This window comes from Harpia harpyja, chromosome 5 (assembly GCF_026419915.1).
Source record: "Harpia harpyja isolate bHarHar1 chromosome 5, bHarHar1 primary haplotype, whole genome shotgun sequence".
NCBI lineage: Eukaryota > Metazoa > Chordata > Aves > Accipitriformes > Accipitridae > Harpia > Harpia harpyja.
Window position 1 is genome coordinate 10,067,503 of NC_068944.1, and position 25,347 is coordinate 10,092,849.

The window sequence follows — 25,347 nt, forward strand, 5'->3', positions numbered from 1 at the left end:
TCCGCGGCGGCGGTCGGTGCGGCGGAGAGTCACCCCGCAAGTGGGTCGGTGGGAAGGAGCCGGTGCGGCCCCGGGCAGTGCCGGCTCCCTCGGGTGCCGCCCGCTCCCGGGCTGGGGTGAGTTGGGTGCAGCGGCGGCCCGGCGGTTTCCCCGGCTCCTTGCGGGAGCAGGTGTCCGTCCCCTCCCCGGCGGAGCTGGAAGTGTCGGCAAAGGCCACGTCCCCGCCTCGGGCTGGGTCGGCTCCGCGGGCCGGCTCGCTTTCTCGGCGCCTCCGTTCGCGGTCCGGAGCGGGAGCGGGCTTTTCTTCACAAAACCCCCGTCGCGTTCTTTGGGCTCTGCCTGCCCGGCTGTTGCCGCTGCGTGTCATCTGTCCCCAGCCCATGCGCGCATTTCAATCCCAGGAAAGAAGGGGGGAAGCTTGAAATAGTTTAGTTTTGTTTCGGGGTGTGCGCAATCTTCTGGTGGCGTTGTGTTTCCTGAGGGAAACTCTTGGAGAATAATTGTTGCTTTCTGTGCTGTACTTGTGGTCTCGAGTTAAAGAGATGATCGTTAGCCGAGAGATTTAAAGGTTGAATGTAACCGAAGGTGGGGCAGAAATTAAAATTGGAACATGCGTGACCCTTAAATAGGTGGAACAAGAATATGAATGGTTTTGTGAAGCTGAAACAGTAGCTTGCAATCTTTTTGCATTTTGCCTAGAGTTTCCTTCTCATCTAAAGAACAAGTATGGACCCTGAAACTGAGATACAGAGGGAAGTAAACGCTTACTACTGCAATGTAAGTATTCCTTACTGAAAATTTTAACTAATACAAAATAATTTTGGTAGAACACAGTTGGACTAAAACAAGTGTGAATATTTTTTTTTTCCTCTTGGGCAAAATTGATAAAGAGCACTGAACTTACTTTGCTGTCTTTGTCATGTTTGCCTTGAATGTGTGTCAGGAACCAACTTATTAAAATTAATAACTTTAATAATATCATCATACAACGGTTTGGGTTGGAAGGGACCTTACAGATCATCTAGTTCCAAACCCCCTGCCATGGGCAGGGACACCTTCCACTAGACCAGGTTGCTCAAAGCCCCATCCAACCTGGCCTTGAACAATTCCAGGGATGGGGCATCCACAGCCTCTCTGGGCAACCTGTTCCAGTGCCTCATCATCCTCACAGTGAAGAGTTGTTCCTTATATCTAATCTAAATCTACCCTCTTTCAGTTTAAAACACTTACCCCTCGTCCTGTCACTACACTCCCTGATAAAGAGTCCCTCCCCATCTTTAATGTAGGCCCCCTTTAGGTACTGGAAGGCTGCTATATGGTCTCCCTGGAGCCTTCTCTTCTGCAGGCTGAACAACCCCAACTCTCTCAGCCTGTCTTCATAGGAGAGGTTCTCCATCCCTCTGATCGTCTTCATGGCCCTCCTCTGGACTCAATCCAACAGGTCCGTGTCCTTCTTATGTTGGGGGCCCCAGAGCTGAATGCAATACTCCAGGTGGGGTCTCACCAGAGCAGAGTGGAGGGGAAGAATCACCTCCCTCGACCTGCTGGTTACGCTTCTTTTGATGCAGCCCAGGATACGGTTGGCTTTCTGGGCTGCAAGCACACATTGCTGGGTCACGTTGAGCTTCTCATCAACCAACACCCCCAGGTCCTTCTCTGCAGGGCTGCTCTCAATCCACTCATCGCCCAGCCTGTTTTTGTGCTTGAGATTGCCCCGACCCACGTGCAGGACCTGCACTTGGCCTTGTTAAACTTCATGAGGTTTGCATGGGTCCACCTCTCAAGCCTGTCAAGGTCCCTCTGGGTGGCATCCCTTCCCTCCAGCGTGTCGACTGCACCACACAGCTTGGTGTCGTCGGCAAACTGGCTGAGGGTGCACTCAATCCCACTGTCCCATGTCACTGACAAAGATGTTAAACAGCTCCGGTCCCAATACTGACCCCTGAGGAATGCCACTCGTCACTGCTCTCCACTTGGATATCGAGCCGTTGACCACAAGTCTTTGAGTGCAACAATCCAGCCAATTCCTTACCCGCCGAGTGGTCCATCCATCAAATCCATGTCTCTCTCATTTACAGACAGGGATGTCATGCAGGACAGTGTCAAATGCTTTGCACAAATCCAGGTAGACGACGTCAGTTGCTCTTTCCTTATCCACCAACTCTGTAACCCCATCGTAAAAGGCCACCAAATTTGTCAGGCATGATTTGCCCTTAGTGAAGCCAGGTTGGCTGTCACCAATCACCTCCTGCTGCTCGGACAATTTCTTTGTGTTCCTCCCAGGCTACCTGTCCTTGTTTCCAACCTCTGGTAGGCTTCCTTTCTGTGTTTGAGTTTGTCCGGGAGCTCCTTGTTCATCCACGCAGATCTCCTGGCATTTTTGCCTGACTTCCTCTTTGCTGGGGTGCATCACTCCTGAGCGTGGAGGAGGTGACCCTTGAATATTAACCAGCTTTCTTGGGCCACTCTTCCCTCCAGGGCTCTATCCCATGGTACTCTACCAAGCAGATCCCTGAATAGGCCAAAGTCTGCTCTCCTGAAGCCCAGGGTAGTGAGCTTGCTGTATGCCCTCCTCCCTGCCCTAAGGATCTTGAACTCCACCATTTCATGGTCACTGCAGCCAAAGCTACTCTTGAGCTTCACATTCCCCACCAGCCCCTCCTTGTTGGTGAGAACAAGGTCCAGCATAGCACCTCTCCTCGTTGGCTCCTCTATCACTTGGAGAAGAAATTTCTCATCAACACATTCCAGGAATGTCCTGGATTGTTTATGCCCTGCCATGTTGTCCATCCAACAGATATTGGGGTGGTTGAAGTCTCCCATGAGGACCAGGGCTTGTGAACGTGAGGCTGCTCCTATCTGTCTATAGCGGGCTTCATCCACTCAGTCTTCCTGGTCGGGTGGCCTGTAGCAGACCCCCACTATAATGTTACCTGTCCCTGCCCTCCCTTTGATCCTGACCCATAGGCCCTTGGTCGGCTCCTCATCCATCCTCAGGTGGAGCTCCATGCACTGGTCACTGACATAGAGGGTCACACCCCCTCCTCGTCTCCCCTGCCCGTCCTTCCTAAAGAGCCTGTATCCTTCCATTCCAACACTCCAGTCACAAGAGCCATCCCACCATATCTTCCTGATGCCAATAAGATCATAGCCTTGCAGGCATGCGCGCGTCTCTGACTCCTGTTGTTTATTCCCCATGGTACATGGGTTTGCATAGAGGCATTTAAGCTGGGCCCCCGATGAAGCTGATTTACTGGCTGGAGTGGCTGGAATTCTTTGCCCTGCTCTTCTGGTGCTCTCCTGCTGACCTGTGATGCCTCTCCAGGCTCTGGGCATCTGTTGCTCGCACTGGCATCAATCTGGTAGGAGTGGGATGGATTGAGGTTCCCCTCCCCCTGGGGGATGTTTCTAAGTAAAGGCATTCTCTTAAAGTAGAAGATTAAACTACAGCTCCTGTTCAGAAAAAAAAAAAAAATCCTAATTTATCTGGTTCTCAGGTTTATTGCTGTTGTTTTTAAGCATCTTGGGTTTTTTAGAGGAGAAGAAAATATTTGGACTGCCTTTGTTCATTCACATGACTTTAAACCTAATCTGCTCCTGTTCTGAACTGGCCCAGGCATAAACCAGGAATGACTGGAAAACTTCATGTGAGTGTGAGTGAGGCAGGCCCCAAACTGATCAGAGGAAGTGTGTTAGTGTGGGCGCAGGGCTGAGGAGAACTGGCTCATCTTAGACAGGTGTACTGGCTTGTTACAATTATGGCGTGCCTCTGGTTCAGATGTGGTGAATAGTGTGTCAGGAAGATCTTGGCTCTGTCTTTACCCATCCACACAAAAATATGCTATGAGATAGCTGCAGGGTTCTGGAGACATCTGAAATTTTTATGCGCTGTGGAGATTGCTTTTCATTCCACTGTGTTTTGGTGGTCTTGGAGCCTCATAAAGAAAAGTTCTAGAAGCTAGTTTAGTTTGTCTTTGGAGGAATAGTAATTTTGTAGAACTTACCTGTACTGACATTTTGATAGCAGATTTGTTTTGTTTTGATATCAGTGGTGGTTTTTTTCTGTTGCTTTGGGTGCAATCCTAGAGATACTTCTTCTCTTTAACCTAGATTTGCAAAATCCGGTGTGCTTCTGCATTAAATTTGCGGACTCACTTCCTTGGATTCAAACACAAGACGGTAAGATCAGTCCTTGAATGCACCTTTTGTCAGATTTTACAGATTTATTTAGCAATAGAATATGGGTTTGGAATCTATTTTTTAATGTGGTGTTAAAATGTGCAATTTCAGATATTTAGCTAGTTTTGTTGCTTTACTATTTTGTTTACTGCAATAAAGTAGGACATAGTTTTGTACATTAGTCCTATCAGAAAATGTTGTTACAACTTGGTGTCTCATATTCTGGATTAGTAAAGAAAATACCTGAGAATACGTGGCTGTTGTTAAATGCAGAATGGAATTATTTAAATCACAGACAATCTAGGAAAAAAGATGTATGTTTCTTTCAAGTTTCATGTAATTATCTGTTCACCTGAGAGAATCTGTGGTGTTGGGTTAATCTAACCTATTTTATAAATAATGAAATGTTTGCATTGTTATTTTTTGAATCTTAAATGTATGTCTTTCCTCTTTGTTGGTTGATGACTTGGTAACTTAGGTTGAAGAAGCACTGAAAGCTCATGGCATTGGTAAGTGCAAGATTTTTTACTTCCTACTCTGTTCTATACATGCACCTTTCTCCCCACTCCAACATAGTTGTTTATGAAACAAACAAGAAGAAGACTTTGTCAAGACTTGCGCTTTAAGACCTGTCTTGTGTTCTTTAAGGACATAACTATCTAATCCTACAGAAATCAATCAATAATATGAGCAAGAGGTATGCAAAGTTTATTAGAAAGTGCTAGCAACAATACTACAAGTCACCTACATTAAAGTTTTGAGAAACCCTAAAGAATTCAAGACCTTGGAGACCTTTAAGATTTAAAATATATTTTAAAAACCTATGCTTCTTAAAGCATGTAGAAATACTTTTTTCTGTATATACTTTATATTTGTTTTTTAAAAGAGCTTATTAAAAATATCTTAATTAGCTGAAGCAAAGTACTTTTAATAGGTTTAATATATCATTAAAACTTCCCCAGGTCTTTATGAACTGGTCTAGTTCCAGAAGGAATGAAAGTCTAACTATATTCATAATTGTTTTCCTACTTCCATTTCACGATGCACCAAAATGTATTTACAGGTTTCTACAGTGCACTGCTCCTAGAGTTTGGTTTGAAAGTTGTGGCCCAAGTTATACATAGTCATTGCACCTACCTAATCTGGGAATTTTTGTATGGACTGTAAAGGAAATTTAAGTGGTTAAATATTTAGCAGCTGGCTGCTGCTGAAATATGGATGCCCTGCAATGGTTAGAGGACTTGGCAGACAGTCATTATGTCTTTTTATTTCTTTTTTTTTTTTTTAAAAGGATTGGTTGGGCACTAAAATACTTGATGAGTTCTAGTGACCAGAATATGATTCATGTTATTAGAGTCTTTGTAACTTTATCTTCATAACACTTTATTTCTTTTCTTTTACTCTTCTGATCTTTTCATTAAGATAATTTCAGAAGGTTGGTGGTAATGCAGCTGGTATTATTAAGTGACATCTAGTTGGCAGGAATGAGCTGGCAGCTTCATCAGTCGTTAACACAATGTAGTTTGTAACTTAAATACTCAAGAAGAGTTTTCATGAAGATTATCTCTGTAATCAAAGCATATCTGACTCTTTCTGATGCAGTAGTATAGGTTGAAGCCTTCTGACTCCCACCTTCTATTTAGGGTTTATTGTAAGCCTTATGTTCAACTTCTTAGCAATATCTGATATTTTAGTAAGAGATAACTTGCAACAGGAGGGTAACAGGGTTGAGGGGCATTTAAGAGATGAAAAAATTCAAATTTGTCCTTAGCTGGTGTTGTTTCAGGCAATGCTAGTGATGTATTTATTTATTTCCATGTAGTGAAATGCTGAGCTTTCTGAATTTCTGAAATCCTATTCTTGGTGTTTTCTTATAGCGAGCACATTAAGCCCCTATTCAAGGGATAGCAACTTGTTTCCTTTGCGTGCTTGTCATTCCACTCCCAAACACACAGAATCTCATCTCATACAGATGTCTCTCTTTCTCCAGGTTCCTCAATGGCAGATAATGTTATGTGGTCATCTCTGTCTTACCTTTCTTAAGGTTCTGCAGCCCCAGCCTTATCACTTGCCATATGTGGATGGAAAAAAATATTTGATTGGGGAGCAGATAACTGCAGACCTTTTGAAAAAGACAGCAGGGTTTATGGGCTGAGTCAAGTGCCCTGGCAGGCAGCATGTGGGGCAGCAGTTTAAGCACCTCAGGTTCAGTGGATATAAACTGAATTGCTGTGATGTATTGGATTAAAGTAGCCCTGAAATTTATGAAACGAAGCTTTGTTCATTGTAGAATAAAAGATATTTGCACTGTAGTGAATCAGCCTAGGCTTTTACCTTGGTGCAGGTTGTCTTCTATATAAACTAAATTACAGCCATAATTACTTACAATTTAAGCCACTGTTTAATAATTTAATTTTGTGATGTGTGTTTGAACCCATGTTGTATGCTAACTGGTGGCTTGATTGGTGGTCTTCTCTGCCTGCTTCGTTGAATTGCCTGACATTAAATAACTTCGTTATTGTTTGGTGTAAATGTGTTTTGTCCATTTTTTTCCAAAAAAATCTCATAGCACATTCAAAACTAAACATAGCTTATTTTTCTCATGTCAACAAAAGGTCAAAGAGTTTTCTGTAAAAAAAAAATCCATTATTGTACCAAACTGGTTTCTGTACTTACAATTTTATTTCCACTTCTGGTTTGTTTTTTATTTAGTTAAAACAGCAAGTGGCTCAGGGGAGCAAGTGAAAACACCTGTAAAACTTCCTGATTATGGTAAGACTGTTTAATGCAAAAAAAAAAAGGGAAAAAAAAAAATGTTTTGAGGTACAGTATTGCAAGTGATGTCTAGACCTTAGCAGGTCATTGGGAATTCATTTCTGTTCATTGTGTTTTCCACCTGCAGTAATATTTTGTAATAATACTTAAAACAATATTTGCAAACAAAATGCTATAAAACGGGTAAAAATAGGATTGGGGGGGATAATGTTTCTCAATAACTGACTTAATTTGTGATGTGGGGCCATGTATGAGCAGGGATTCACTTGAATGTGAATTTCTCAGCATATTTTCTCTAGGCCAAAGGTTAAGCTCAGGAGTTTGTTTCATTTTGGAGGGGTTTTTTGATGTGACTTGAGACCATGAAGATTGATTGATAGATGGATGATGTGGGACTATGTAAAATTGATTTTATCTTACAGTGCAAACTGAGCCAGAGAAGTTTCATGGACAGACCTTGGAAGAACAGCTTAATACGTGTAAAGATTCAGAACCTGCACTTGGTGAGGGCTTTTAATACTGTAATTGCTTGTGTGATGTTTACCTTTAAAGAGTATGATTAATTTTTTTAAAATTGTAAAATTAGGTAATGTGTAATAAAATCTTACTATGTTTACACTGAGTACCCAATAGTATGGTATGAAAAATGACTGGTCTTAGTTAAAAAATCATTGGATTTGGCCTGGAATATTTTTGATTAGGGTAGACACCACATGTTGAGAATATTCTCTAGAAACAATCTAAGGTGATATGACAGAAATTAACTTTGACTTAAATGATTGTTACTGTTCTTTGCAATTTAACTGGCCATCCTGTGGAGGGAAGGGAGAGTGGAGTGGACAGGAAAAATAACTACAAGGGCATATATTAAAATACATTCCCTTCTAAATAGTTACAAAAGAATTGTTGCTATTGTTTTTTTAGATGATTTAAAAAAAAAATTGTCAAGTCCTATGCGATAAACATAAAGCATCTTAAAAAAATTCAGTTTTGTACCTTTGGTGTTAAGGGAGACATCCAAAAGACAAAATAACTGATGGTTCTAAAAGTCTTGAGTCATGTGTTTGGCATGCAATAGTAATTATTTCCTTTAATGTCTCTTTTGTAACTAGCACTGATTATTTGTTTCAGCAAACATCAAATTTCCTAACTTATTTTTTATCAATACAGGGCTTAATTATATAATTGAATACAGATCGAAAGACAATTTCCCTTTTCTCTATGAATGTCAGCTGTGCAACTGTAAAACAGGACTGAGTAACATGTTTATGCATGTTTGTGGTTCCAAGCATAGACTGGCATACCTGGTAAGTTTTTAGAGTAAAGGGGTTTGTTTGTCTGGTTTTTTTTCTTTTTTAATGTAATGATTTAAGTAGAGAATTTGCTAGCCATATTACAATTAAAAAAAATAGAATTAAGGTGTTTGTCGTGGTTTAACCCCAGCCAGCAACTAAACACCACGCAGCCGCTCACTCACTCCCCCCCACCCAGTGGGATGGGGGAGAAAATCGGGAAAAGAAGCAAAACCCGTGGGTTGAGATAAGAACGGTTTAATAGAACAGAAAAGAAGAAACTAATAATGATAATGATAACACTAGTAAAATGACAACAGCAATAATGAAAGGATTGGAATGTACAAATGATGCACAGTGCAATTGCTCACCACCTGCCGACCGACACCCAGCCAGTCCCCGAGTGGCGAATCCCTGCCCCCCCCACTTCCCCGTTCCTATACTGGATGGGACGTCACATGGTATGGAATACACCGTTGGCCAGTTTGGGTCAGGTGACCTGGCTGTGTCCTGTGCCAACTTCTTGTGCCCCTCCAGCTTTCTCACTGGCTGGGCATGAGAAGCTGAAAAATCCTTGACATTAGTCTAAACACTACTGAGCAACAACTGAAGACATCAGTGTTATCAACATTCTTCGCTCTGAACTCAAAACATAGCACTGTACCAGCTACTAGGAAGACAGTTAACTCTATCCCAGCTGAAACCAGGACAGTGTTACATAAGCTTTTGTGAAAATGTGTGTGTTTGTACTGCAACCATGCAACTGTGATAAATGGATTTAAAATTCTTCTCACCAATAAGGTGTATGCCTGTCCATTGCTGACACTGAGTTTTTAGTTTATTCTGTTTTGGTTGACCAGTAATGCCAAAAATGAAATCTACAGCTAAAATTGACTAGAAGTAGGTTTTTGATTAAATTTTATATTATCTTAAAGAACTGGATCAATGAAAAAATTGCTCTGTCTTTCAGAAGCTGTAGATTAAAAGGAACATATTTATAAATGAACATGATATGTATTGGATAGAGGCTGTGACTTGGATTCAGGAAAAAAAACCCAGTTTTATTCCCAGTTTTGTGGCTGGACAAGCCATGTAAGTTCCATGCCTGTTTTATGGAAATTTGCAAGGCTCATGTTGGCCCAAAAATGTTTAAATACATTTTTTTCTTTCAGTATGTTTAGAGAAATGAGGCTGTCCAGTCTTTGAATGTTTGCCTGAATTTATTTGTTTAGGGTGGGCTTTAACAAAACTGAGAAAGGAATATTCTGAAAAGTATTTTGATACTTTCCATAAAATATCTGCTCAAAGTTGGTACTATATCCCATGTATCTTAAAGTCATAGAAAGTTGTTGAATTGCTATAGCATTTTGAGGCAGGTTTAGAGCTAATGTTGTTATAGGCTGTACTGCGATGGATCCGCAATGATGTCCTTTGTAAACATCATGCTGTTTCTGGTCATTAATTCAGATATATATGCTGAGTTTTGATGTTCTCAGCTCTTGTATTTCTTGTTTACTTTGAACTGTTTCTTGCAATTCTGAACCTTATGTTTGTTAACTGCATCTCTGCTATATTCTTAAATACTATAAAATATAATAATTCAAAAAGGATAGCTTTTAAGTCACGCATGTGGGGTGGATTAACCCTAGGCAGTGGGAAAGGCAGGAGACTAAATGGCTGGAATTTGCTCTGCTGAAAAGGAGCTGGGGGTCCTGGTGGATAACAAGCTAAAGATAAGTAGTGTACCTTGGCATCAATGAAGGTGAACAGCAAGCTGAGCTATACTAACAAAGGTATAGCCAGTAGATCAAAGGAAGTGATTATTTCCCTGTTCTTGATACTTGTTAGGCCATATGTAGAATATTGTGTCCATTTTTGTGCTACTGCAGACAAGAAAGCTATTGATTAAATTGAGCAAGTCCAGTGGAGAGCTGCCAAGATGGTCAGGGAGCTGAAGCACTTGTGCTGTGAGGAGAGGCTAAAGTAATTGGGCTTGTTCAGGCTGGAGAAGAAAAAGTGTCGGGGGATCTAATAGTAGCCCTTCAATACCTCAGGGGAGGTTATTAAGTAGGCAGAATCAAGCCCTTTATGGAGGTATATATATATATGGCAGGAACATAAATTCAAACAGGTGAGTTTTCTACTTGACATGAGAAAGAAATTTTTCACTGTGAGGGCAGTCAAGCATTGGAGCAGGTTGCTCAGACAGATGGGGCAATCCCTGTATTCAGCGGTTTTTAAGACCCAAGTGTACAAAGCCATGTGCAACCAGTTCAGCGTTCAGTGTCATCAACCCTGTTTTGAGCAGAGGATTTGGCTTCTGTCCCCTAAATTATTCTGTGATTCTATACATAATCATTTTAATAAGTTCTGCTATGTATATGTAAAAGTTGATTTATCTCCCATGATTATTAGCTGTGCTAGATCTGGAAAGAGTTGTGTAGGATAAAGTGTGACCTCTGGATTTGCATTTCCTTATTTCCTAGAAGCAACATTATCCTGAGATAGCAGAATCTGATGAGGTTAAGGGTAAAGGCTCTGAAATGAACAGAAAAGTTAGGCAAGTTGCATCAACAATTGAGAAGAAAGAAGGAAGAAAACAAATAAAGGTACATTTCTTTAAGAATTCCAGAAGTTTTATATTTATTAAAAAAGCAAAGAAAGTAATTTCTGTTATGGTGGGCAGATCTGTTTTGGATGGTAGGAAAATCTTGCTTTTTAAATCTTTACTACAAGTGCTTTTTGTTGTCCTAATAATTCTTCCAGGATTATTCTGGATGCAATTTCCCATTGGTCACTCCCATCATAAGTATTTCTCTTGCTTGAAATAATACTCATGCTACCCGAGTCTACAGAAATATGACTCCAGAGTGCACAAATAACACAAAATATCTGTATTAATATTTAATAGATTCCCAGCTGGTGGTGTGTTTGTGTAAAATAACTTGTTTCATTGTTGCTAGGAAACTACCTTTATGACTTTTCTGAATTAGTTTCTGCTTTGTTAGCACCTTGTGGCAATTCTCAGAGGAGCCAAGTAAAAATTCTGGTAGTACAGAGGGAAGTGTGGGAATTTGCAGGTGGATATGAGGTTATCAGCAATGCCGTGGGATCACAGGAGCACCATAAGCTTAAATTCTTGGGGAACTGCAACCTTAGAAGCATGTTCTTATGAAGATGTCTTCATATTGCTTTCTGTTGATGTTTACATCACAGTAGTATTTAGAAATATTTACCATCTTTATCTGGGCAGGATATTGGCTGAGTTTCTTCTTGAGGTGTACCTTACCACTGTGATTCATGACAAGCTTACTCAGGTGCTTGGTGTTCTTTATGATGTACATCAAATTTGTTTTGTCCATCGGTTTCAATGTCTGTCAACGAGCTGCTTGTTAAGCAGTGTCTCTTGGCCAGATCTCTTGTTAATGCTAGTTAATGTGCATAGGCTATGTCTCGTTTCAAAGTGGAGTTTACAATGTTACTGTGTTTAAGCTCGCTATGTCCTGCCCATCTGAAAAAAGACCCACGTTTCTTTCAGTGCGATGCCATCGCAGCTGGGCTCAAGGATGAGAGCCTGTACTGATCCTACCCTTTTTTTGATTAAAAAAAAGTATGGAAATATTGGAAGATCAAGTCTTTCTTCTAGAACAAATGCTCTAGAAGGGAGAGATTTCAGATCATCTAATTCAGTCTGTCTGCATATCCTCCATTTTTAACCTCTGCTTAAAGAGAAAAACTGACTTTTGGCAGCAACTTTTTCTTTTGACCTACTTAATTAATTCAAATTTCTTCTTGACTCAAGACTGTATATTTTACTTGACATGTATGTTCATGGATATAGAAATAATTAATTCCATCTTTATTTTGTAGACTGTTTTTTTTTTTCTAGGAAGTTTCGCTACATCCATAGCAAATCCATCCTTGATTTAAGGAACTTTTAAATAGCACGTGCATAACCTCGTTTAATTTTACTGCTATATTTTCTGAAACCAGCTATTTTTTTTTTTAGGTCTAACAAAAATTTAATTGTGGTAAATAAGTGTCCAGGTATCTCACTTACTGACTTTTTGAATATCCATTCAGGGATTTACACATATATGTTTAACACTACTGGTCATATATCCTTAAAAAAATAAATATTTAACTCTGATGAAATACCTATGGAATAATTTTATCCACAAAATAGCTAACATAAATGGGTTTTATTTTTAGGTTGTTACAGATGCTCCAATAATGAGGAAGAGATGTCAAGAACGTAAGTGTGCTCAGTGGGATGTAAATTGTACATTTCTAATTTGGGTATATTCCCTTTGATCTAAATCAGCTTGATTTAAGGGCAAATTGAAAGACTTGGTCAGTAAGTGTAGTCTGTGCTTATGTTCTAAGCTGCATTTTGTACGGTTTATATTGAAAACTTGATGGATGAACAAGTTCTTCCATGGGCAACATAGCTAGAGAGACCTGGTTTATATGGCTTTGTTCTCTGTCCCTCTTTCCATCCCAGTCCCCTTGGCTTCCCAGGATCCTTTACCTATGATTTGTTTTTATCTGTTAACTGCTGTAGTCTTTGCAGCACCAACTACTCACGAGCATTTTGGTGAACTGGGCAAAAGGAGGAGGTTGGAGCTCTGTGCATGTATTTAATTTGCAGTCCAGAAAGCCAGACAGAATTCTTAAAGCCCAGCTACAGCTTTTATCTGTGGAAGAAAACTTTCTGGTTTACTAGCCATTGATACTCACAAAATTGTAGGAACATGGTATTTGTGAGACTTCTCCACTCAGTTTAATCTTTCAATATTCATTATAGTACAATGTCATCGAGATGGACAGACGGTACAATTGCATGCCACTTTAGGAAATGGCTAAAAATTGCTATGAGACCCTCATTCTCAGACCTGCATGAAAAATAAAGATTTGAATTAAAACTAATGTACTTAATTTAAATGTATATTAGTATGTAAATGGTGTCTTAAAATAGCTCAATAGAAGTAATGAGATTATTTCTGTAATTATCTAGATTAGCAGTGTCATACTCTGAAGAGGAAAGATATCCATTTTTAATCTAGGAAAGTGTTTTGAAATAAGTTGAATCCTATTCAAATTATGCTTCTGGACTGTAACCTGTTGGTTAATGTGTCTAATTTTGCACATGGCTATGTGGCATTCTACTATATTTATAGTATTTACATCTTTTAAGAAATTTATGTATGTAATTATAACCAGGGTATAAAATATTTAAAACTTTGTTATTAATTTGTAGTTCATATTTAATATGCTGTCACATAATAATGCTTATAAAATTATTCTTCGTGTTTGTAACTAATAGTGCACAGAAACAGAGCTAGTTGAAATTGAAGTGCAGTTTTAGAACCCTCCTCTATCAAGATAATGTCCATTGTGCTACATTTCAAGCATGTTTGTTTAGATCCTAATGCAGATGACAGCCCTTCAAAAGCTAAAGTTCAGCATGTGGATACGTCACTTAGTAATGAAGAAAAAACAGATTGTATAAATAAGGATGGAAAAATGTCAGACCCTATTCAAGGCAAGAGAAAAATATTTTTTTTATCAATTTTTTTTTAACTTTCACCAGTGCATGAACTATTTACTCTATATGTGCCTGTTTATAGCTTCTATAGTTATGTTGTGCTACAGAAGGTGAATTTGCGTGGTGTGTGGATGGGTTTGGGGTCTGTGGCAGAGGAAAGAATAATCCCAGTGTTTGCGAAGAAAACAGTCCAGTTTTACTTAATGTCGCTGGATACTTTAGAATAGAAACAAGACAAGATTCATAATTAGAAATTTTTACTAGGTGTATTTTTGGGGGAAGGGGCACAGACTTTTTTGGGCATATAAGCTGTTCTTCGGTGTCAGGAAAAAAAAAAGGGAACAGCTGCATGCCAGATTGTTTGTTTAGAGCACAAGAAGAATAAAAAGAAAATAGATTGGACAGATATTTTTTTGTTTTGAACGACATCTAAAATATTTGACTAATGCTTATTTTCTTGAAAACAAAACCAGAATTAAATATAAAAATCAGTGAACACCATGTAACTGAAGAAACATCAGAAGTTGCTGCTTGGTTGTAGACTTAATGTCAAAGGTGAGATTAGGATTCGGTCTAAATGCATTATAATTATTCTCGTTCAGAATATTTCTGATCAGAAGTAGAAACTTGTGCTTCATGGCTGAACCAAATATTTGATTTTTATGTGCATTTTTTATTTTATTTCTTCACAGGATACCTTACTTATACCTTCAAGTTTTATTGGTGTTATCTTTTAAAAAAATATAAAGCAAAGAATACTTTAAAATACTGGAAAACCATTACTAAATATACTGGCTTTATTGTTTTAGATGAAAAGAATGTTCAAGAGGAGCAGGAAAAAAGTCAGAAAGAACAGGCAAAACCAGATGAGAAGGATGAACCTAAAAAGGCTATTGAAAGCAGCAAAGGCAACAAGGCTGAAGAAGGCAGCAAAGGCAACAACTCAGAAAAGTAAAACAAAAAAAATCCACCGCCCCCAAACCCCTTTAAATTTACTCAAAGGAAAGTGTTGTAGATGATAACTGTTTACATTGGATTTGAACAGAGTATGCTGTGAGGAAGAAAGGCATGCTATAATATTTTGCTCTAGATGCAACTAGTTTTTATATCTAACTGTGTTAGCCTTAAGGCATAATCCTCATGTATTACTAGTTCAAAAAGAATGTTCCCTTGTAGTTTAAAAAACCCTCTGTTATGGCTTTATGTCAGATAATTAGGGTGGTATACGAACTGATTTTAGAAGGAGAATATAATCAGTAAATAGCTGTAACAATTGGGGTTCATCTTTACAAAATATTTCATGGAGGAACAATAAGAAGTATTGTGTGTGGTTCTAAAATGGTGAAACTGTGCTTGCTGTTTGTAAACATCTTTATTAATAACAGTATTGTGAATTTAGTTTGAACTATCAGCCTTTGTGTGAGGGCGATATCTCCAACATCAATCATCTTTGTGCAACACCAGGAACCACAAGAAAGCATTCGATAAGGGCTATACATGCATCAACCCAAACATAAGACTTTTGTTCCAACAATTAGTTCTTTGGTTTTGCTCTAATGACATTCTCTTGGAATGTTTCTTAACATTAAACCAGTAGTATCTCTCCCAGACATGGAGGGCTAACACCTTTTGCTTGTTTACTGTTACCACTAAAAGGAGAAATTTTCTTGTTCATGAAGTATCTTTTTGTAGGACTTTTGCCTCTATGGGGCAACCACTAAGGAAAAGGATTAACTGAAACCAGATTCAAGTCCAGGTTTATGAATCTTTGTGTTCATTTGTCTGGCTTTCAAATAACTGTAACAGTTCTTAATCTGGAGAGTGAACAAAAATGTTGTGTGAAAACAACAAAAATAGGGAACTAATAAAAGCTCAGATATCCACATCTGGAAATGCTGCTGTCTATTTTTACCCAACACTGATCCTCATTGTGCAGTCCTGTACTTTAAATTTTAAGAAAATAATCCTTTGGAAAATCACTTAATGTTGTTCTGTTAATCCAGTTGTTCAGATAGATCCTGGGTAACTGAGCAGCCAGGTGTTTCAATGAGAGACTGATTTGGAAGTTGGTTACTAGATTAGGACTTCAGATTGGTCCTTTACTGTTTATTTTTGTGAGGCTTCTGAGAGATGTGAGCTCAATATATAGTGTCTTAAAAGGAATAAGATCAGAGTCTCATTGACAGCAAGCAGTCAAATGATGTTTCCACTTAAAAGTTCTGCAGCATCAGTCTGAGAATTTCTATCAATCCTAATTTCTTTGTAGTGAAGTTCTGCACAGACAGTCATCTGAAGATGTAAATTATTTTGAGTTCATTAAAGGTGTCATCTGCTTTTACTACACTTTTGATTCCTAAGAAAGATTTCAAGAAAGAGGAGGGCTTAGGCTTCATATGGTTTTGGTTAATTTAAAAAAAACAACCACTCTCAGCCCTGGTTCCTGGGCTTGCAAAGGGATGGAATGCATCTATAGTAGCTGCAGTTGCAGAACAGTGCAAATATGGGTTAGTAACTTGTAGCCATATGAATCTTGGGTATGCCCAGTATCTCTGTGGCTACATTGTAAAATACTTCTTTTTATAGCTGAATTTTGTAAAGGCAAGTTTGTGAAGCACTGATAGAAATCATACTGTAATTAGGGGTCTTGTCTTTTTGCAATGCATACAAAAAGCTTACAGCTTTTACTACCAATGTCAAACGTTTTCTTAATTTTGGGGTTTAGAACTTATGTGCTAGCTAATCACGCTAAAAAACCCCTCATAAATAATTTTTACGTTGTTATCTGGGACCACTGGGATTTCTGCAAGGAAATAATGTGACCTTTCAGAGTGTGTCAGAACTACTGTAGTAGTAGTGTGTCAAGAATTTAAACTGATTATCAGTTATTGACTGGCTATGCATTTTTGATAGAGCAGCCAACTGTATACTGTTTTATTTATTTATTTATTTATTCTATCTTAAGGTGTGACACCAATAAACAATCGCAGGAAGAAAGCGAGGAAGTTGAGGTGAATATTTTTCCATTAATGGGTTGCTCCAGTTTACAAATAGTTGGGGAAATAATTACTTTAATATATGATTGGCAATGGTGTTTGCTTTTGCTTATTCAAATTAATAATATTATCGACAATAAATTAGCTAAAAGTTACTAAGCAAAGCTGTTAAGAACAAGGTTTTTTCTTACTTTATCATGAAAACACATGTACAGGTTTCATATAAGCACACACAATTTAATTAGAGCAAGAATCTACAATAACCATAATAATTACTGTTTAATTTTAGTTATAATTACTGCACATAATATATCTCTGGACTTTTTTTTTTTTTAATATTAAACAGCAAGAATTTACAGCAAAACCTGAAGAATTCACTAGTCAAGAAGAACTGTTGGGTTATTTGGTGAGTGTTAAATCTTACCTTGCAATGTAATTTTTGAAAAAACAAATTCACAGAATTACTAAGTTTAAAATGCATCAAGTAACATGAAAGCCAAAAAGTAGGCAGTCTGCTAATCTAACAACTTATTTTGTCAGAAGGTAGGATTCAGAATAAAATTAATATCACTGAATTTATAATGTATCTATTTGTTTGAAAGTTTCTAGACAGGGTTTTTGCCAAAACACTGGTTTACTGTCAGAGGAATGACTTGCATTGAAAATTAATGCATTTTTCTCAACCATAGCTTAACTCCACTCCTGAACTACATGCTTAAGTAAAATGACCTTCCCCCCCCCCCCTTTTGTAATTGGTCTATCATTTTCAAATGAGGAATTTGGAAAGACATAATTCAATAATGGAAGGAAGGAGAATGAAGAAAAATATCTGAGATATGCAGAAAGGAAAGAAGCAATTTTTAAGAAATAAAGTACAAGTTGTATACTTAAACACCACCAAAAAAACCCAACCCCAAAACCATAAACTAAAAAAGCTACCTATTCACTTCATAAAGTAAGTGGCAGAACACCAGAGTTCTGTTCAGTTGTTGAAAATATGTATTATGTATACATTTACAATCAATAACATAGAGAAATGGTTTATTAAAAGCATCAGTGACAAACTGTATGAAAATCTTTATTGATAGTTGCTGTGACTCACCTACTGCATGGTAATTTAAGCACTATTGACTATCATAAAATCTTTTTTCCCCTTTCCCTATTTGCTAATAAAACTTGAATTTGTTTTGAGGCACCCTCTTGCTTAGTATGATTGTCCTCCAAGAACAACTGGAACAAAGTTCGGTTTTGGAAAGTTTGAAAATTGTTTAATATTGTCATCTACAGTCATTTTTTTAAAAAGCTACATTACGAGTTTCTGTTGTTGTTGGATTCAAAAGGTTTCTTATGTAGTGGAAAGTAATTTTACAAGTATCTTTTTTGGACTTGCTGTTTGTATCATGGAATAATTCCAGTTGTTCAATAATTATCCATACTGTATACTTTTTTTTAATTGTGAAAATCAGTATGCTCAGCTTTGTCATTAAAATAATTGTATTTCTTTTATTACCTGATAGCAGAGATATCCTTGCCCAAGTTTAATCTTCTTTTTCCACCTGGTTTTTGACAAAATCTTCTTTAAATATAACTTGTGCAAACCAGGAGAGATAAATACTATTAGTGTTAAAAATATAGTATAATCCCTGTTATGCTGTCACATATGAACTTAATGCTAGTTTTTTATTACTTTTTTCCATTGTCTGGAGTGTTTAAAGGTGTTTGTTTCTAATCCAGAAGACTGAATTGTTAGAACAGACCTGCAGTTCTGTTACACTGTGCCCAGTGGAAGTGTTTTCAGCAGAGCTTTATTAGTATAGACCAGAGGATGATGTATGTAGCACCTTCTGTGAGAGAAGTTGGCACTAGAACTTGCTCCCCTACTAGAGCTTCAGAGTTTCAAAGACTGCTTTTTCCTTAGGCTTTTTGGGAAGAAGGTTAGCATAAGGCAAGGCGGCATGTATATCTTTAAATCCAGTAGTGTTCTGGCTTTTTGCTACTTTCTAGAGAAATGGGTTATGACTATATTGCCTCAGGGAAGTTGTACACATTCATTTGTATGCGGGCATCTTGAGAAGAGATCAAAATACTTAAGGAAAAGCATTTTCCTGTATGTATTTCCAGGCATATTCTTGGGTTGTGCCTGTTCAAAGATTTGTATCAGGTAGCTGCAGCTTCCTTCAGTCAGCATCCTCTTCCATTCTACCTCCCCACCCCCAATTTATGGGATTAAAAGTAAAAACTGTACTTGCTTCGTAACTTCAGCCATGTCTGACAGAAGGACAGAGACATAAAAAATGAGGTTCCTGCAGGTTTTGTTTATACATGGTGATATTTTAATCTTCCAGAGGGAAAAATTTTATGTTGTGTGTTGTTTTGGTTTTTTCCTAGCAAAATTTTGAGATACTGAATGAAGATGATGCTTCATTTATCCTAAAAGTTACACAGACTCTTACACGTGCACTGGTGGAATATCGTCAGCAGGCTGCATCAAACAGAGTAACGTGGATCTTGTTTTGGTTTTGTTCTACAAATCTGTAGATTGCTGTGATTATGCATTTTTATTGTTACAGGTAGTTTAATTAAACAAAATTGCTGTGGAGACTGTATTATAAGTTTCGCCCATTAAATAGTTGAATTTTTGAAGTGATGATAGGATAAACTTACAGCTTTGCTGTTGAGGAGTCTTAATACTTTCTGTTCAAAGGTGTTTGTTTGTTTGTTTGTTTAAATAGAAGCCCCAAAGCATCTTGTCTCTTATTTCCTATGCTTTTTCTTACATCTAAGTTTTTCTGCTATTTTCGCCCCTTTTCAATTCTAATTTAAGCTTTTCTTATCTCTGCTGACCTTCCTGACACTCTTGTTCTGTATCCCATTTCCATTCCCAGCCTTCATTTCATTCACTATATAATCAAGCATTATTGACATCAATTTTCTTTCTTATATAACTTTTGGTCCTACTCTTTGGACTGTTCCCCTTGAGGTGTCTTTCTTCCTCCAGTATTAGAGACCCAGTTTTTCCCCTCTCTGCTATTAGTTTTGACTGACTTGTCTTTACATAGGCATAGTATGGAGGTGTTTTGAGTGTTTCTTTGAGGCTGCTGTGGTTGCCGCTTGTGTTCCCTATATCTCCAGCTTACATTCCATTATACCATAATCTCCACAGTTTCCACACTTGGAATGACTTTTTGTTCATTCCCTCGTTGTCAACAGGGATAGTAGGAACTTTACTCTTGTTGGTGATCCATTCAACATCTTTGCCATAGGAAACATTATTCCTTATCCCTCCCGGCGTTTCCTGCAGAACTGTCAGTGTTGAACAGACTTCTCATTCACCACAACAGCTACTCCTACTACTACAGCTACTTAACTAATTTTTTATTTAAAGGGTGAGCTTATGTGGAAAATGCCAAATGAGGGTCAGTACCAGCCAAAAAGCTGGAGAGAATCACAGAGGTGACACTTCAAGAAAAAAAGTTTTGTTTTATTTTTTCTTTTGTTTTCAAAAGCCTTTCTTAATTCAGGACTTTATTATAAAGTTTACCTTTGTTCCTCATATTCCATCTTCCCTCTATTGCTTGCTTTCTGCCCCAAAGGCAGTACTTCTCCATGAAAAATTCCATGCCTATAGTTCTCACTAATTATTTACCGCTTTTTACTTCCTCATTAAGCTTACTTTCACCTTATTCCTGCTGTTTTTTCCATATAGGGTTTTGTTGTCTTATCCATATGGAAAGAGGGCAAAATCCAACATGTTACAAAACAAGTTCTAACTCAAGTAACTTCTAACCTACTAGTTGTATAAAAATAAAATGTCTTCCCACATTAGGGTTTTTTAGTATTCTAAACTGTGATCTTTCAACTGGTAACTTTTTAAACTAAATGTTTTATACTGAGTGTAAAATGCTTCCTTTTTAGAACTGACAAGTTGAGAATTAGGCTCTATAAGTATCACTTCTTGGCCTCATACAGTGCTTTTTCAGATGTAGAGAGATACTGTGAACAGTGTATACGTACATAGAAGTTCACCACCAGCTGCATGATTTTCAAAGAAATACTTGATTTTTCAGATTTGGTAACAGAAATACTGGTCTTTTATTTGGCTTGTGATAATTAAAAATGTAGTAGTTCATCATTTCAAGAGGTTGTCTTTATGAAATTCTGAACACAACATTTTTCAAACTCATAGGACGTCTTAGATACCGAATATAATGGAGAAGCAGCATTGGAATATTCCACAGAACAGTCTGACCTGACTTCAGCAGATATTAGTGACTCTGATACTGGTAATGTTAGCTTTGCAATCTTGAATGTGCTTTAATCTTAACACTGAACCATCCATAAATTTTAGTAAGCCTTTTTTTCCTGCTTCTCTAAAAGCAGAGCTTAAGAGCAGAAAAAAGCCAGGGGCAAGTAGCATAAATTAATAGTTTTGGGGTTTTTTTTCCATCCTCTATAAATGTTAGAAAGGGCAGACTATTCAAAAACATTCACCCTACTTAACTGTGGGATTTGGGGAAAAATTGAATTAGTATTAACTCTGACTTTCCTCTGTCCAGAGGCAACTGTTTCTAAGGAGGCTTTCAAAGTTTAACTCCGGCTTCCTGCTCCCTGCCCCCGCCGCTTTCCCTTCTTGGTGGAGAAGAGGCTTAGTGCAGGTCTAGTCCAATCAAGATGTTAATGGAAACAAAATTATGTTGTATAAGATGGATAATTCTGTTTAATATCCGAACGTTGCAGCTACTTGTCCTCAGTGCTTCTGATTAATTTTTTCAAAGAATCTTAGATTTCTTTGAGGTCATTTCCTTCTTGATATAAACAAATGGTTATTTTTCTCAAGCATAGGAAGTATAATTATATGCTTGGAGAGTCAAAATACCGAGAATACCAGTGAAGCTATTTTGTATGATTTTTTTTTTCTGTGCAGTGTCAATTTTCTTTGTTTCTAGGAGGTTTACCTTTTGAAAACCTCAATCAATACACTGCTAATAACAAAAATTGCAATGACTTAAAATATATAAGACTTGGAACTTCTGGTTCCCTTTTGTAATAATGCAAATAGCTTTCACCCACCTCCCCACCCTTATTTCTCCAGCATTTTCTGTAAATGGAAAGCATGCTGACTCGCACTGCTATGAAAATGTAGCAAAGTCAGATGTGAACCTTACCAGCAATGCTGCTGTGCCAGACCGGAAATGCTTGTTTTGAAAAGCTCTATTTAGAGAAATAAGTAATGAAGACTCTTCAGAATCTTCTGTTACTGAAAAACAGTATTTCTCTTCTTTAAGACTATTCAAGCAGCCGATCAGCTAAGCAGTCCTTATCAGTAAATGAAGAAGATGAATGCCAAAACTTTTCAACTGGCTCTTCGGAAACAGCATATGAGAACAACATCACTACTGAATTTTTGAACAGCGTAAGAAATATGAATGTTGAGGAAGTTACTGCTACTCTACACAAAATAGCAGCAGCAAATCCAGCTTTTAGAGGTAATTCACCTATACCTGCTTACAAACACACATGTATACGTAACACAATTTTGTTAGCTCTGTGAAATATTAAGGACCACATGGGTCAAAGAACTTTGAAGTATTAAGGAGGGCTGAAGAGACTTTTTTTTTTTTTTCCTTCCCTTTAACTTTTTCACGATCCAATTTAGGAATAGTAATTAAAAATGGCTGCCTTCCCATGAAAGTGTTAATAATTGCTGAATTTCTTTTAAAATTCTTTTCTCAGTTGGGCATAGTAACATTTACATGGTGAGAGATAGTAAACTAAAATCAAGCATATTGTTATGAGAAAAAAGCAGAATCTTTTGTCTGTGATATAACTGGTGAAACACTGGTTTTGGGAATGCCAACAGCAAAGAAATTTTTACTTATTGATTCCTGAAGGAACGGTACTTGCACAGTAACATAGAAATAATAATGAATCAGAGACAAGTAGTCTTTCTTTTGCTTACAAGTTTCTAATAAGTTTCAGCTACTAAACCTTACCACATCTTCAGTCAACTGCTGCCCTTTCTTCAGAAGCTTCCTGTGTACATTTCTAAGCTTCTCAGAGTGCGTTTAGGATCATCAGGGTAAAAAAAGAACACTGAAGATGAGTACATTGTAGAGAAGCTTAAGATATTCTTTGCCTGAGTGCTCACTGTGGAAGAAACTAGGGAGACTGCAATCTGTGCCATAACCTCTGCTTGGGCATGTGCGTGTGCACAACTGTGCTGGTTTTGACTGGGATAGTGTTAATTTTCTTCATAATAGCTAGTACAGGGCTATATTTTGGATTTGTGCTGAAAACAGTGTTGATAATGCAGGGATGTTTCAGTTATTGCCGAGCAGTACTTACTGTCCTGTACCTGGCAAGCAGCTAAACACCACACAGCTGCTCGGTCACTCCTCCACCCTCAGTGGGATGGAGGTGAGAATTGGGGGGAAAAAAAAAAAAGTAAAATTCATGGGTTGAGATAAAGACAGTTTAATAGGACAGAAAAAGAAGGGAGGAGGAAATAATAAAATTAAGAATAATAGTAACAATAACAATAATAATAATAGTAGTAATAATAATAATAATAATAATAAAGAATTAGGATATACAAAACAAGTGATGCACAATGCAAATTGCTCATCACCCACCAACTGATGCCCAGCCAAGTTCCCGAGCAGTGGCCCCCAGCCAGCTTTCCCCCTAGTTTATAAGCTGAGCATGACATCATATCATATGGAATAGCCCTTTGGCCAGTTTGGGTCAGCTGTCCTGGCTGTGTCTCCCCCAGCTTCTTGTGCCCCGCAGCCTACTCTCTGGTGGGGTGGTGTGAGAAGCTGAAAAGTCGTTGACTTAGTGTAAACACTGCTTATTAACAACTAAAACATCAGTGTGTTATCAACATTATTCTCATCCTAAATCCAAAACACAGCACTATACCAGCTACTAGGAAAGGAATTAGCTCTATTCCAGCCAAAATCAGGACAACAACTCAGCAGACTATCTGTTTGGAATGGAAGTTCTGGAACAAATTGACAACATAAAACCACGAAAGTAGCAAACTGTTATAACTCTTCCATGAATATCACCTGGTCCTAGGGACCTCCAGGAAAAAAAATGGTTAAGTTACTGTCGTGGTTTAACCCCAGCCAGCAACTAAACACCACGCAGCCGCTCACTCACTCCCCCCCACCCAGTGGGATGGGGGAGAAAATCGGGAAAAGAAGCAAAACCCGTGGGTTGAGATAAGAACGGTTTAATAGAACAGAAAAGAAGAAATAATGATAATGATAACACTAATAAAATGACAACAGTAATAATGAAAGGATTGGAATGCACAAATGATGCACAGTGCAATTGCTCACCACCTGCCTACCGACACCCAGCCAGTCCCCCGAGTGGCGAATCCCTGCCCCCCACTTCCCCGTTCCTATACTAGATGGGACATCACATGGTATGGAATACACCATTGGCCAGTTTGGGTCAGGTGCCCTGGCTGTGTCCTGTGCCAACTTCTTGTGCCCCTCCAGCTTTCTCACTGGCTGGGCATGAGAAGCTGAAAAATCCTTGACATTAGTCTAAACACTACTGAGCAACAACTGAAGACATCAGTGTTTTCAACATTCTTCACATACTGAACTCAAAACATAGCACTGTACCAGCTACTAGGAAGACAGTTAACTCTTTCCCAGCTGAAACCAGGACAGTATCTGATGGTACTGTTTTCTTCCATAAAGCTTCCTTTGGAACCTGAAAATTTGTGGGTGGCAAATACGGTTCTCTTTTATGTGTATTTCTCTTTTTTTCAAGGTTTTGTTGTGTGTTGAACACAGCTGCTTGCTCCTTGTCCCTTACTCCCCCACAGACAGACACGGAAGAGAATAGAAAGAACAAAAGTGAGAAAACTCATGGGTCATGATAATGATAGTTTAATAAGTGAAGGGAAAGGAGGGGGGGAACAAGTGATGCAAAGACAATCGCTCAGCACTTCCCACAAAGAGACTGATGCCCAGCCAGTCTCTGAGCAACAGCCACCTTGGAAGCTGAAGCCAACCTCACCTCCTTGCCTCCCCAGATTTTATTGCTGAGCATGATGTATCCCTGTGGCCAGTTTGGGTTAATTGTCCCAGCTGTGTCCCCTACCAGTCTTTTTCCCATTCCAAGCCTAATTACTGTGGGGGTGCAGAGTGGGAAGGAGAGAAAGCCTTGACACTGTGCAAGCACCCTTTGGCAACAGGCAAAACACTGGTGTGTTATCAACACTGTTTTGGCCACAAATCCAAAACACAGCATCATACAGGCTGCTGTGAAGAAAGTTATACATCCCAGCCAAAACCAGTACAGGATTCCAGGTAATCATTCAAACTGCCAGCTTCTATTGAACAGGTGAACACAAACTGTTTAGAAAAACAAGGTAGGAATTAGTGGACACCTGGAAAAATATGATCTGCTTAGAGTGGTTGGTGGGAAATGAATATGGCTTTTGTGATAAGAAAACATTCCTTACAGACTTTCTGGAGTTGTTTGAAAGGGGTCAGCAAAGGAGTCAGATAAAGGTTATCCAGTTCATTAGTCTGTT

The 25,347-nt window shown here is 38.4% G+C and overlaps 1 protein-coding gene across 6 annotated transcripts in view; it reads left to right on the forward strand.

The window, feature by feature from the left end:
• The window catches only part of LOC128141848 (uncharacterized), a 29,261-nt gene that overhangs the window by 739 nt on the left and 3,175 nt on the right, over positions 1–25,347 (forward strand). For 2 of the 6 annotated variants that reach the window (XM_052787116.1, XM_052787115.1), the window contains exons 2-16: positions 700–777; positions 4,111–4,179; positions 4,658–4,688; positions 6,892–6,951; positions 7,377–7,457; positions 8,125–8,261; positions 10,733–10,855; positions 12,459–12,501; positions 13,672–13,791; positions 14,604–14,745; positions 16,757–16,802; positions 17,134–17,193; positions 19,176–19,283; positions 20,974–21,070; positions 22,073–22,273. In XM_052787116.1, coding sequence (XP_052643076.1) covers positions 727–777; positions 4,111–4,179; positions 4,658–4,688; positions 6,892–6,951; positions 7,377–7,457; positions 8,125–8,261; positions 10,733–10,855; positions 12,459–12,501; positions 13,672–13,791; positions 14,604–14,745; positions 16,757–16,802; positions 17,134–17,193; positions 19,176–19,283; positions 20,974–21,070; positions 22,073–22,273 — 1,369 coding nt within the window. In that variant the 5' untranslated portion in view covers positions 700–726. Of the gene's footprint in view, positions 1–26; positions 117–170; positions 778–4,110; positions 4,180–4,657; positions 4,689–6,891; positions 6,952–7,376; positions 7,458–8,124; positions 8,262–10,732; positions 10,856–12,458; positions 12,502–13,671; positions 13,792–14,603; positions 14,746–16,756; positions 16,803–17,133; positions 17,194–19,175; positions 19,284–20,973; positions 21,071–22,072; positions 22,274–25,347 lie in introns of those variants that run through there. The other 4 variants (XM_052787113.1, XM_052787114.1, XM_052787117.1 and 1 more) reach the window with 4 other exon arrangements.